Raw genomic sequence first — 14,655 nt, forward strand, 5'->3', positions numbered from 1 at the left:
GTTAATTTTTTTGTTGTTGTTTAAAGACGCTCATTAATGGTGGGGTGGGGGGAGAATTGGGGGAAGCAATCATAGGATTGTTCATCAAAATAATAATTATTTTGAGGGAAAAATTTCTGTTGGAATACTTACATAGTTTATAGAAGCCAGCAAGCCAGGAAAGAACAAGGTAAGAAGCTTGACTTTTATTGTTACTGGTATGAGATGTAACATCTTAACATTACTTTTGCTTAGGGAAGTAGGTTCTCTTTGAATTTGGTGCCGTGTAGGATCTTTACAGCTAAGAGAAACTTTTAATTGGTTTTATTTTATTTTTAACTGGTTTTAGTTTTATTTAATCCTCATTGTCTTTTAGCCTAATTCAAACTCTTAGTGTTGTTTTTTCTCCTTATTGTTCTATATCGTTTGAACTCCATGTTTTTATTTTTTTAAATTTAAAGCTTAGCATTTTTTCTTTTTCTCTAGACAAGTTATAGCTAAGTAAGATAGTACTTTGAGAGATGTGGATGTTTAAAATGGCTAATTCTAGAACTCTGAATTAAGGTGGAGGATAAATATTTAAAAAATGAAAACAGAGACATAAATTTTCTTTACAATTTTTCATTTGTTTTGGGGCAATAGGCAGAATTACACTGTGAAATTTGGTATTGACTTTTGAGCATTTTTTTTTCTCCAGAAATTTCTGCACCCAGGCCATCTTCTCCAAGTGGGTTACCTGAAGAAGATAGTGTTTTATTTAACAAACTGACCTACTTAGGATGTATGAAGGTTTCTTCCCCACGGAATGAGGTGGAGGCTTTACGGGCAATGGCAACTATGAAGTCTTCCAGTCAATACCCATTTCCTGTTACTCTGTATGTGCCAAATGTTCCCGAAGGTTCTGTGAGGTGAGCTCAATCTCCTTTCCCCTCTTCGACATTGTGCAGAGTTTAGATGGTGGTGATGATATTGTATCATAAATCAGGCCTAGGACTTAGTGTTAATTCATTTTTACTCTGTAGACATACAGTGTAAACATGTGTAGGCTTAGATCGTGTTCCTTATTTGCAAGGGGTATTTGCAGAATTATGCTTAGAACATTATCAATGGAAATACAACTGTAAATACCTATAGTTTCTGTTTCTCTATTCTGAAGGAGCGTAAAAACCTGCCTTCACCTGGTCACATAACAGTGGTTCAGAGAACGGAAGTGAGCCCCAGGTTTTAAGCTCTTGGTATCAGACTGGAAGGAAACAGAATGGCTTTCTCTGTTATGCTTAGTCAGGAATAATATTTAATGTCATTTGGACCTTGAATTTCTTTGCATGTAAATCAGGTGTTACTCTCCCACGTCTGGCCCTCCAGTGACCCTCAGTCGCACTGTGATTATAGTCTTTCCCCTCCCTGGGTCTTTTTTTCCTTCAGAGCACTTTGCCTTGCCTTGACATTGTGTTTTATGCAGGGTGGGGCAAAAGTAGGGTTACAGTTGTGAGTAGGTGAAGCAGTTTATTCTTATATTATTGTTTGTTAATACCATAGGAACAACTGTAAACCTGCTTTTGCCCCGCCTCGTATTTGTTTGCTTATTTGTTTCTTCTTCATTGCACATTAGCTCCATAGGAGCAGGTTATTTGCATTTTTCCCTGCTGTAGCTTTAGTGTCTGGAGTGGTATCTGGACCAGGTTTTCAGTGGGTGTTTGCTGAATGAGCAAATAAATGTACCAGGTCTAGGAAATTAGGTTGAATGTGTTCTGAACCTATGTTTTCCCCTCAAGGCTGATTTAATCTTGATTTCATCTTTTTAAAACCCCTTTTGATTTGTCTCATTCTCTAAAGTTTAGAATGTGAAAAAATGTTAGCGAAGTTCTGAGTGCCAAAATAATAGCAATATAAATGAAAAGATTTTGGTAAAAAGTGCTTTGAATTTTTTAGGATATGGTTTTGTAGATATATTGCTTGTGTAATAGCTCTTAAAATGTCAAAAATGCCATTTTTTAATTTTAATTTAATTTTTTTGTTTTTTTAAAAATATATTTTATTGATTATACCATTGCAGTTATTGTTCTACTCCCCCCTTCATTCCCCTCCACCCTGCACACCCCCTCCCCCACCATTCCCCCCCTTTAGTTTATTACCATGCGTCCCAAGTTCTTTAGATTCTATATTTCCCCTGCTATTCTTGTCCCCCCCATCTATTTTCTACTTACTCTGTATTCTATTTTCTGCACCTTCTCCCCCCTTCTCCTCCTCCCACTCCCCTATTGCTAACCCTCCATGTGTTCTTCATTTCTGTGGTTTCGCTCCTGATCTAGCCGTCCTCTTGGTTTGCTTTTGTTTTAGGTGTGGTTGTTGATAACTGTGAGTTTGCTGTCCTTTCATTGTTCATATTTTTCATCTTCTTTTTCTTAGATAAGTCCCTTTAGCATTTCATATAATAAGGGCTTGGTGATGATGAACTCCTTGAACTTGACCTTATCTGAGAAGCACTTTATCTGTCCTTCCATTCTAAATGAAAGTTTTGCTGGATAAAGCAATCTTGGCTGTAGGTCTTTGGATTTCATGACTTGGAATACTTCTTTCCAGCCCCTTCTTGCCTGTAAGGTCTCTTTTGAGAAATCCACTGACAGTCTGATGGGTACTCCTTTGTAGGTAACTGTCCCCTTATCTCTTGCTGCTTCTAGGATTCTCTCCTTCATTTTAATCTTGGACAATGTAATTTTTATTTTATTTATTTATCTTTAGAGGGGAAGGGAAGGAGAGAGGGAGAGAAATATCAATGTATGGTTGCCTCTGCCGAGGACACACAATGTATCGTGTGTCCCCTGCCGGGAACTGGCCTGCAACCCAGGCATGTGCCCTGACTGGGAGTCTAACTGCGATCCTCTGGTTCGCAGGCCCGTGCTCAATCCACTGAGCTATACCAGCCAGGGCTGGACAATGTAATTATGATGTGCCTTGGTGTGTTCCTTCTTGGGTCCAGCTTCTTTGGGACTCTCTGAGCTTCCTGGATTTCCTGGAAGTCTATTTCCTTTGCCAGACAGGGGAAGTTCTCCTTTATTATTTGTTCAAATAACGTTTCCACTCATGGCTGTTTCTTTTTCCCTTCTGGTACCCCTATAATTCAGATGTTGGAACATTTAAAGATGTCCTGGAGGTTCCTAAGCCTCTCCTCATTTTTTTTAATTCTCATTTCTTCATTCTTTTCTGGTTAGATGTTTCATTCTTCCTTCTGGTCCACTCCATTGATTTGAGTCCCACTTTCCTGTGCATTTCCCTTCATTTCAATTAGTTTAGCCTTCATACGTTCCTCTAATTTGTGACTATAATCAACCAGTTCTGGGAGCGTCCTGGTCACCAGTGTTTTGAACTGTGCATCTGAGAGGTTCGCTATTTCTTGATCGCTTAGAGTTATCGGCTCTGGGGCTTTGAGTTCTTCTTGAGCCATATTTTGGACTGTTTGTGCCTGTTATGTATGAGGACTGGAGCCCTAGGTGTTCACCAGGGTGGGACAACTCAGTCGCTGGGTTGTGATGCTGTATGTGGGGGCGGGGTCAAAGGAAATCAATGGCGATCCCCTGGTCCCCTCCACCTCCTCCCACCACCGGGGCTGCGCGGTCTGTCTCATTGCTCACTCCTCTGCTGGTTTATCTGTGTGTGAATGTGTGACCGTGGTCAGCCTGCCCTGCACCCTCACTGGGTCCGAGATGCTACCTCGGCTGCCTGTACACCTGGGTCGCCTGGGTGGGGGATCCTTCCTGCCCAACCCTGCTCTGCTGCTGGCTCCGCCCCTCTTACTGGTCTGGTTGAATGGTTCGTTTTTGTCGGATTTCCATATAGTTCAGTTTTCTGTTCTTTGCCTGTGTCTTTGTTTACTAAACCTTTGTTGTATTCAAACTTGGTTGTGGGAGAAGGCACAGTGTTTCCACCTATGCCTCCGTCTTGGCGCAAGTCCCTAATTTTTATTTTTAAAATAATTTCTTTTATGTATTGATTTTAGAGACAGGAAAGGCGGGGAGGGTCGAGAGATAGACAGACAGACAGACAGAAACATTAATTTATTCCACTTGTTTATCTATTCATTGGTTGCTTCTTGTATGTGCCCTGACTGGAGAACAAACCTGCAAAGTTGGCATATCAGGACAATGTTCTAATCAACTGAGCTACCTGGCCAGGGCTCAGAATGCCTCTTAATGTTATCTACTTACCTGTGCTTATAATAGAAAGCATAAAGATGAAGTAATTGTCAAAAGAATATGAAGAATTTGTGTGTGTGTATGTACATATATGTACATACATGTACACACATATAGCAAGTATATATACATGTACATTATATATACACACATATATACCTATACATGTGAAGATAATTTGTTTTCTTGCATTGTTCTGGTTTATTTTGTGATTTTAAGGTGATTATGTTTATATGTTATTGGTGTAGTAGAACTGTTTGCCTTGTTCTTTGATAGTTACTGTTTTATTTCGTTTTTCATCACTGCTCTGCAGAATCATAGAGCAGGCCAGCAATGTGGAGATAGCCTCTTTCCCAATCTACAAGGTGCTGTTCTGTGCACGTGGACATGACGGGACAACAGAGAGCAATTGCTTTGCATTCACAGAGAGTTCCCACGGTTCAGAAGAATTTCAGATACATGTTTTCACCTGTGAAATTAAAGAGGCAGTAAGTATAGCATATTTGCAATTCGCTATAGAGAAGAAGTAGGGTAATATTTTTGAGCCCTAGTCTCGCTGTTAGATAAATCTGTATGTATGACCATACACCATATTTTATAAATTTGGAGTTTATTTCTAGAGAGAAAGTTCATGTTTGTAAATGGCAAAGAACTGACTGTGGAAAGCCAAGCCTGATGACTGTACCCAAAAGGGGCATCGCAGGTAAGACGGGTGGCCTACCAGGTAGAGCAGGAAAGGCCGCCTAGCTGGTTTTCCTCCCACCCAGCTCGGTAGTCACTGCCCGACTTAGAAAGGGGGAGCATTTTTGCACATCTTTTGTTATTTTTCGTAAGCCTGCTGGTCCATGTGACTTCCAAAAGTGCCTCCGACAATACCTTTTCCTCTGTTAGGCACCATGGTTGTGTGTTGCTTGCACTTGAATATTTTACTGAGTTGGTTTAGTAGAGCTCTGTGGTTTCACGAGTGATTATTTGTCATGTGCACTCATGTAGAGGCTGACCTTTGCTCTAGAGAACTGAGCCAGTTAAACATACAAATGCTCGCATACAGCCGGGGTGTCCAATTGAAGGCCGTCAGAGGGGCCAGGACGTCCTTTTAGCCATGCTTAAGTGGTGGTTTCTTTTAAGACTAGAGACGTAGTTCAGAATCAAGTGGCTGTTAAATAAGTGGGGAAATTTCCCTCTATTCTGCATCTGTTCAATTCTCCCCAAATTAGAAAGAAATCGCACCGTTTGAACCTCAGTTCTTAGGCCTTAGTCAATGGCTGTGGATGAGCAAGGTCTCCAGTGTGTGTGCTTTGGAGAATACAAATGGTGAGCAGAAAATGTTGAATGTTGCAGTTCTTCTCCTTGCTCTTGCTGTGAAACATAAATAAATCATTGTATTAACAGGAGTTCCGAGAGCTTGTTTCAGGCCAGAGCATGAGAACTCTTAGAAACACAGGTTTCTGTGCGTTTGATACTAAGCACGATGGCTGTGCCATCCTTATCCCCTGAACACCAAAATGAACACGCGCAGACACACGTCATTTAGGTTGCTGTCCCAGGAGTTCTCTGCCAGAACCCGTGCCTGTGTGAGAAGTAGTTCCGAATCTCCTTCATCCCAACATTTATGTGCACACTCGGACTACATGACCAACCGGGTGATAGGAGAGTGAATGAGTACCAGTGTGCCTGTCACATAGGAGGCAGTGACTATGAATAGTAGGAAAGAATTTGTGTGTTTGTGAATGAGGGGGTCTGTTTCTTGTCCTTACAACCCCACTGCAGAAGTGGGGAAGCAGATGTGCTGGCCTTTCACGCTGGCAGCCAGCATTTAGCATGCCTGCGTGGTTTCCGGAAGATTGACACTCAACAGAAAGGAAGTGAACTTAGAAGAGGTGGACACCTGCTGCTCGGGGAGGCGGAAACGCTGTGGCAGAAGCAAGTGAAAGGGACCCGGCTGCGAGCATTCTTCCTGACTGTGATGGTACGACACTCCGGGGGGGTTGTAGCGTCACTTGTTTGTGGGTGGGGCAATCGTCATTTGTGAGAGCTTTAGCCGTGGGAAAGCAGTGGGAAAAACTGGGGTATTCTTGGCCTTACCCTTTTGGATGTGGTATTAAGTAGTACTAATCATATTTCTAGAGAGGATACTTGGTACTCTTCAGGTTGTGAAAAAGTGATGTCCATGTATTTTTTTTTGATGTTCAAGAATTGCTATGACTATTATTTTTTAGAGTTCATTTTTCAGAGTGTTACATTATGGGGCATTGGTGGTAAAATTCATTGTTTGAAGGGGACATATATGATAATTGTCCTTAGACTTTGTTACAGGAAGTCATTTTTAAATGAAAATAGCCTAGTATAAATATAGAGCTCATGCCAGGCACAGTGCTAAACATTTACTCAATCCGCATCACATCTCTATGACATAGTATGTATTTAAACCAGCGATCTCATGCTCCTCTTTGCCTGGAGCTGGCCTAGTTTATGCCTGTTCAGGTGTATCATTAATGGCACTCCATTTTATTCCCAGAAGTGCTCTGGTTTGGCTGAGAAGTTGAGTGGTTACCCTTCGATTATCTCAAGGCTAGAACAGACGATGGAGCTGGGTTTCCAGTGGGAGTCTCTGACTCTGAAGCCCCGTGTGATTTTCAGTAACAGGCAGATGTGGGTTTCTGCCGTTCAGTTATGCTTTATAAAGGGCTTGACTGGCCACAGAGCTTGCATCCCACCTGCCTTTGGGTTGCACCATACCTTTTAGAGAAGATGTCCAGCATCTTCCTCTCCCCTTGGAACATAATTACCCTTTGGTTAATCTGAAGTCTTTTCCTTGGATCTACCATCTGTCTGGTTGATTGATTCCCGGAAGTTTCTTGTGCTGTGGTAGAGGGATAACGTTAGTCTTTAGTATTTGGGCCCCTCTTGATGGCCACAGAGCACTGGCCATGGCAGCTCAGGAGCAGGTGATAGACATCTTATTGCTTACATGTGTACTGTGTAGTGGTGCTGCTTATTAATTTGTTTACCCTTGTTTTCAGGGTCCCTGGATGAGACAGGAAGAAATCCGTTACAGACAAGAAGCTGTCTTCTCAAGTAGGGGAAACAGCATGGCTACCACCACCAGCTGTCACTCTCCTGGCCTTACTTCACCGTAGAGCCCATCAGCAGCAGGCACTGGCTGTGGCGGAGGGGAACCTGGTGAAGGCGATGGCTGTGTTGGACCTGTGGCACAGGACTAGGGGTCACGGCCCCACTGAAGGGTAGCACGCTTCTGACTCACCACCTGGATGTGCGGCAGGACTCGCGGGAGTGAGTCTCAGTTGTCTACGGCGGGGAGTTGGGAACCCAACCAGAAGATGCCTGACGCAGGGCATCCTCATACCGGAGAGTGATGGCTGGGCGTCTGTTGAAAGAAGCAAAATGTCAGGAAGCTTAGAGAAAAAAGCCAAGGAGGCACCTCTTCCGATGCCATCTGTTTTTAAAGATACTTTAACAGGCTTAATTGATGCTTTAAGAATTTATTTCCATTAGTCAGGTTAATCATTTTCTTCAAAACAGATTTTGATTGCTTTGTTTGTATGTTTTAACATACTTATTCATTACGAACAATTCTCAGTGTTATGTTTCAGAAGCATGGTTGTTATCATCTGGTATTAGGCACTCAGAGACATTTCGTGGTAAATAGCAGAAGCGTCATTGGGAAGATCTTCATTCTTAATGCACAGGTTTTTCTTAGTATTGCTAACATGCTGCTATGTATTGAGTAAGACCCTGTTCCTCACATGGAAGAATATTTTAAAACATATTTATTGAGATGTTATTTTAGCAAAATACATTAGTTTGGAAATTAATTAAACTTCGCTGTTGGCATTTTTTCTTAGAAAAATAGATTTCTAAATAAATTTTTAGAAAAAAAATCTAATAGATTTTTAAGGAAAAACATTTCCTTAAATAGATTTAAGTTTTTTTTTAAGTTTTCTTTTTTTGGTATGATATGCTTCTTATTTTAGTCCCTTTAAGTCATTTACATATTTGAACAAGATGTTTTTAAAATTTTAACAAATATCTTTCTGGGTATATTTTGTAGATTGACTTTTTTAAAAGATTTAATTTATTTATCTTAGAGGGGAAGGGAAGGAGAGAGAGAGAGAAATATCAATGTATGGTTGCCTCTCATGTGTCCCCTGCCGGGAACCGGGAACTGGCCTGCAACGCAGGCATGTGCCCTGACTGGGAATCGAACCCTGATCGTGTGGTTCGTAGGCTCAATCCACTGAGCTACACCAGCCAGTGCTATAGATTGATTTTTCTACATTTATTTCTTAGGTTAGTATTTTCTTGACATATGGTGTTTTTATTTCTTATTATGTATCTTAACTATAATTTAAATTTAATATTGTATTAGTTTCAGATGTACAGCAAAGTGGTTGCACATTTATATAATTTAATCAAGCAATTCCCCCCAATAAACCTAGTACCCACCAGACACTGACATACGGTGCTTTTAAAAGAGTTGATTTTCTTTCATCAGTATTAGTGAAAAGGGTTTGTTTTGGAAAAATTGCCTATGCCATTTATCTTAAGTAAATACCTTTTTGTTTGATGGCGCTTTTAAAAAAACTGTTAACATGTAATATGTATTTGAGAATTTGGGAAACACTGTAATAAGAAAAGAAAATAAAAGTTATTCAAACTTCCACCAGAGTTAGGGTTTGGTGTGTCTCCTTTCCACACAGCTACACGCGCCGTCCTCCCCACGCCTTCAGGAACAACACAACAGTAGCAGCAGCAACAATCTCTGTGTAGTTTTGTGTTTAACTAGTGCTTTCTGTAGGTGCTGCCTTCTGGGGAAAGATTGTACTGTATTGGTCAATAAACCTTTGCTTTCTGCCAAGAAAAAGCCTGTTCTAGTGCATTATTTTGTGTGTGTGTGTGTAGTAGTGTGGAATGTAGAGAAATGTTTGCCATGGTGTGTGTGTGTAACTTTTTTCCTGTGATATTGGGTACCCAACTACTTCTGATAGTTACAGATATTGGTCATTCTCATTTCTGAAGCTCCTCTTTTACACCAGTCTGTGGACACCGTTCCAGCTTATCTGTCCACTCTAGAATTCACAAATGATTTTAACCTTTTTGTTACAAAGCAACTTGTAGGACACAGTCAAGACTCAATGCGCTTTGATTGCTGTTCCTGATGTTAATGTACTGCTGTTTCCCTCCTTCAAAATGAGAGAAAGGTGTAGTCTGTATCCCCACCCCCCCATACCTACCACCCTGGCTTAGCCCCATGTCCTCAACCTTTAAAAAAAGAAACTCCTGAGCCTTGCCCTCCACTTCCAAATTTGCCGAGTCCTTTGACTTTTTCTGGTGTGGTGTGATGGGCTAGGCTTGCTGATAGTTTCGACCCCACAAGAGCAAAATTGAAGATATGGGAGAGGAGAAAAAAGAAGTATGGTTGGGGTTTGACTCTACAGACGCATTAAAAATTATGTACAGTTATTCCACTTCGCGCGTGATGTTTCCTTAAAAACGTGCTGAGGTTGAATGTGTAGAAAGGAACCAATGGACTTCACATTCTGTTTGGGGTTAGGGGGTGGGCAGAACCCAAAGGACGAAAAGCAGAGTCCCCGTTTACACTTCACTCTGTAGGCATAATCTTCAGTGACTGATTCCTAGCGTGTTCTTGGTTCTGTTTTGCTCTGTAACACTGAAATTATTGCGCTAAGTCAAACAAGTATCCAGTTGAGAACAAACATTTCTGCTTTCGGCTTACCAAAAGAGTCCTCACCTACTTCAAGCACATTCAGCTTACATGTGCTGGGATGTAAGGTCTATGTTCACTGATGTATATAATACTTAGTACACGGCACCTATGATAATACTGAGTACACAGAACATGTTCAAAATATGTTGAATGAATGAGTAAATGTCTCATTGTTTTAATTGTATAAGATTTGAGGCCTACAGTTTTTATTAATGCCAACTGTGTAAGTCAGTTAATTTAAGAAGCTATTAATTTGGCATTGGCAGGGCAGCTTATGTATAAGTTTGGCTCTTGGAGGTTAGAAGATCACTTTTTTAATGTGATAGACTGAACATATGTGAAAAGGTACACTATATGAATCCAACAAAAATGAGGAAAGATCCCATACTTTAAGAAATTTTGTTAAAAAAAGAAAAAAAGAGAAATTTTGTTGACAAGTGCTCTTGTTTTAAGTGAATTACAAAACGTTAGTCCTGGACTGATATAATTTAGTGGATTCAAGTTTGAATCCACTCTATCTAAAGTGAAGGATTTATTAATATTCCTCTTTACTTGTTCCTCCCATTGCGATCTGTTCTTCCCAAGATCTTTGTAAAATCTTTTTTATTTCGTCGTCTTTTCTTTGTTCAACTCATGAGTGGCTGAAGAGGTTTGGAAGGTCTTTTGTGCTTCAGGCTTACACAGGTGTGAGATGGTATGATGCTTCTTTTGGAACTGAGGGAAAGAATAACTTCTGGAAGAGTGTGGGGTTTAGAACACTTCTCCGCTTTAAGGGAAGAGGATAAGATTTCTGTATCTATATATTTTTTAAAGATTTTATTTATTTATCTTTAGAGGGGAAAGGAAGGAGAGAGAGAGAAAAATATCAATATATGGTTGCCTCTGGCGTGTCCCCTGCTGGGAACTGGCCTGCAACCCAGGCATGTGCCCTGACTGGGAATCGAACCGCGATCGTCTGGTTCTCAGGCCCGCGCTCAATCCACTGAGCAACACCAGCCAGGGCAGGTTTCTGTATCTATATTAACTAATCAGCAGGGTGGCTTAATGCTAATAAAATAGAGAAGACCATTTCAATACAACGGTGTGTGTGACAATACCAGAAACTCTTTAAACCGTGTTCCCATGTTTGCTTATTGCTAAAACCAGTATTTGCTTCATTTAATGCCTCACATGTCTCGTCCTCTGGAGCTGAGGGAAGTGAAAAGTGAAATTGATGACTTGTTTGCGTGTGATTTCGATGGTGGAAGTTTTAGATGGAAGCATCATCCTAGTAATTTTTAGATTCATTCATTGCAATATAGTATATTCTAAGGTCTAGAAACATCTATAAATAAAGTTCTTATGTGAACGTAATATCTTTCAAAGAAGTAACTGTATGTTTAGACTATATGTATGCTATATATTATGAACTATGTTATAAACTATATGAGTATGCTTAGACTATATCTCTCTGCTAAAGAAAAATATGATTATGGAAATTTATGGATTTCAAGATTTAGGTGAGAAGGGTACCGAAATGTAGTTAAAGTCTTTGCCTGATGCTTCTCCCCTTTTTATCCTTTTAGGTAAGCAGAATTTTATACAGTTTCTGCACAGCCTTCAAACGTGCCTCCAGACTAGTGTCTGATGTTAAAGACTCAGCTATTCCGACTCCTGACAGTGATGTGTTTACCTTCAGTGTCTCCTTGGAGGTAAAAGAAGACGATGGGAAAGGCAACTTTAGGTGAGGCTGTTGCACAAGCATAAAAATTGGTATTGTGCTTGAAATATGATGTTGGCTAACACAGAGATTCTCGAAACTACACAGTGTTTGTATAAAGCTTTAGCAGCCTGAAGAAATATTGGACTGGTGAATGAATATGCTTCACTTTTCTCATGCTTTTCAGATATCTCATGTAAATGATCATCTTAATATTTCAAAATACTGATCTTTATTACATAAAACTTAGTAAAATAATACAGGTGGCATGGAAAACAGCTGTAGTCTTGTCAGTTAAGACAATCACTTTTAGTAATTTAGTCCCTTTGTCTATTTCTACAGGGTATTTCTGTACAATCATATATATACAAATTTTTCTGTTAACTTTATGATATAAGAATTTTTCCATTAAAATGTTCCTAAAGTCATTTTTAATGGTTATCAATAGTATATTGTGTGGTTTGACCACCATTTACTTAACCCATTTATTCCATTGTATATTTAGAATGTTTTCTCCAATTCAAAAATAGGCGGATAGTAGGACAGGGTTGTGTTCCAGTGGTCACTCGTATGCCTTGACTATGCTTTCGGTGTTACCAGTAACCGTTAGGCAGGTGTTTTATTTGTTTCTTTACAGGTACAGAAATTGAGTAGTTGGTCAAATAACTTGCTCAAGGTATTTTTCATTTTCAGATAAGACAACTTGTATTTTAGACATTTATTGTTTTAATGATTATTCTTCAGAACAGTCAGTGTGGCCTAGGCTGCACCGCTACAATCCATACCCCTTTGTCCATTTTTAATTTATACTTGCCTGGGTATGTCTCAGTCATCTCAAATTCTAGAGGGTTAAAAGTACGCTCTTCTGTTTTTCTGCCTTGGCATTCGCTATGTTGAAAGGACTCATAACTGCGCTGCTAGTTAAACCAGAGATGTGACCATCTTTAAAAATAATGAAGTCATATTCCTAAATCTGTTATGTTGAAAAACGAAACTTTGAAATGATGTTATCTTAAAAATCTTGTTTTTAACCTCAGTCAGGTTTTGTTGACTATAACATTTGTAGTTTGTTACTGAGGGGCCGGATGGGAATTGAGACGTTTTCAGAGTAAAAGTGCTGTTGCCTGAATATCAGTAGCTTGCTGTCTCATTCTGACATTGGAATAAATGGTTGTGTTTTATTGTATTACTTACTGTATTGCTAAGTCCTGTTCTTTTTGTCGTTCCAGCCCTGTGCCTAAGGATAGAGATAAATTTTATTTCAAATTGAAACAAGGAATAGAGAAGAAGGTTGTGATTACAGTGCAGCAACTTTCTAACAAAGAATTAGCTATTGAAAGGTAAGCAGCTTGCTCTAAATGCTACCAGAAGCTGTATTGGCGTTGCTCTGTGTGTCAGGAGACGCACGGCTGAGTCTCAGCTGCGCGGCTTGCTCACTGTGGCTCTTCCCGGGGGTTCCGTTTCTGCACTTAAGACGGAGAGTGAGGATGAGAAGCGTAGTGCTCTGGCCACTCTTAGGTAAGTTAGATGTCACTGGTTCGTTGCAGATCTTACCGGCGGGGCGATAAACATGAGATGGCTTTGTTTTTTCGGTAGTAACTTCTTCAACTCTGGTCAGATTCGTTTTCCCTACAGTTCCTTACTTACATGTAAGACATTTATTTTTATTAAACAGTGCATGTAGTTACTGGGATTTTGGAAGCTTTAAAAGATGGGTACATATCTTTTAAATATATAAATGTACACACACACATATACATACATATACGTGTGGGTATATTTATATACTTATGTATATATTTGGATAAAACAAAAACCTTGTAGGACCAAACATACTATAAATAAAGTCAATAACAAATGATAAGTACAGAGAAAATATTCATAATATAGATGACAGATGAAAGGTTAATATGTATAGTATATATAAATTTCATAACAATTGACAGGAAAAAAGGGAGAACACCAAGCAAGAGTATGAATAGGAAAGCTCTTTACATGGCCAGCAAACATGCATCTGTAAAGATGTCCCAGCTAAGGTAACAGCAAGATACCTGACTGGCAAGTACAACAGGCACAGCTGGTGGGGGTCTGGAGGAAAAGGGTAAGGGACGTGCACCTGCTCTTTGAAAGCAATCTGGCAGCGACCATGAAGATTAAAAAATGCCTAGAATGGGACACATGGGTCTCATTCTTGGGACTGTATCTTGTTTTAAATAAAAGTATACCATCTAAAGGACGTTTAAAAAGATATTTCTTAAAGCATTTTTTTATAGTGGCAAAAAACTGGAAATAAAAACACATACCTATTCACTTGGCTTGGAGCAGGGGGAGAAGTTGACCATCACAGAAAAAAGAAGCCTGTCTGTGAAGGAGGTTGTGTACTGTTGACCACTCCCTCTGGGCCCAAAACCTCCGTTCTCTAGACTGGGATGAAGGTCAGGGCCAGTCGAGGCTCTGGCTGATGGCATCATGGGAGCCTCTGTCCCAGTTGACTCTAAGGAAAGGTGTCGGCAGCTTTCTTTGGAGGGTCAGGTCATTAGCTCCTCTTTCTTCCCGTCTTTGGATCCTACCTCTGGTATCCACATGAAAGTTCTCTGCAGCATCTTGGTAGTGAGGCACCCACGTGATTGTTGGTGAAAGCACACACAAAACCCCCACTTCATCAATTTTAAGAGGCACATTTTCATATTTAACATCTCTGAAATTAAGGAGTGTTTAACAGTTGGTGGCATCTTATAATTATACTTGTGTGTTTTTTCCCTTTCTTGGTAGTATAAAAATAGTTTTGAGCCTTAAAATTGATGGCTTCTTAAAATTGAAGAAAAATAGCTGAAGGTACAGGTATTGTTGATTTTGAGTATTTTAGTTCTAAAAGAATGATAATGAGATTTATGAATTTGGGGGGGTTAGCAGTAAATTACAGCAATATTTCAGTCTTTTTATTTGGAATTAACTTTTGAACTCATATAAGAGATAAAGAAATAAAACACGTGCAGAGAACACTTGTGTACTCTCTGCTCAGAGTCATCTGTTGG

At 39.9% G+C, this 14,655-nt stretch overlaps 1 protein-coding gene across 7 annotated transcripts in view; it reads left to right on the top strand.

Moving 5' to 3' along the window:
* The window catches only part of RABGAP1L (RAB GTPase activating protein 1 like), a 448,545-nt gene that overhangs the window by 56,263 nt on the left and 377,627 nt on the right, over nucleotides 1–14,655 (top strand). For all 7 annotated transcript variants that reach the window (XM_037035334.1, XM_037035336.1, XM_037035337.1 and 4 more), the window contains 4 exons: nucleotides 677–887; nucleotides 4,486–4,660; nucleotides 11,487–11,644; nucleotides 12,850–12,960. In XM_037035334.1, the coding sequence (XP_036891229.1) occupies nucleotides 677–887; nucleotides 4,486–4,660; nucleotides 11,487–11,644; nucleotides 12,850–12,960 (655 nt within the window). The remainder of the gene's footprint in view (nucleotides 1–676; nucleotides 888–4,485; nucleotides 4,661–11,486; nucleotides 11,645–12,849; nucleotides 12,961–14,655) is intronic.

The sequence above is a fragment of the Sturnira hondurensis genome, unplaced genomic scaffold (assembly GCF_014824575.4).
Source record: "Sturnira hondurensis isolate 20B ecotype Veracruz unplaced genomic scaffold, ASM1482457v3 Scaffold0022215, whole genome shotgun sequence".
Lineage (NCBI taxonomy): Eukaryota > Metazoa > Chordata > Mammalia > Chiroptera > Phyllostomidae > Sturnira > Sturnira hondurensis.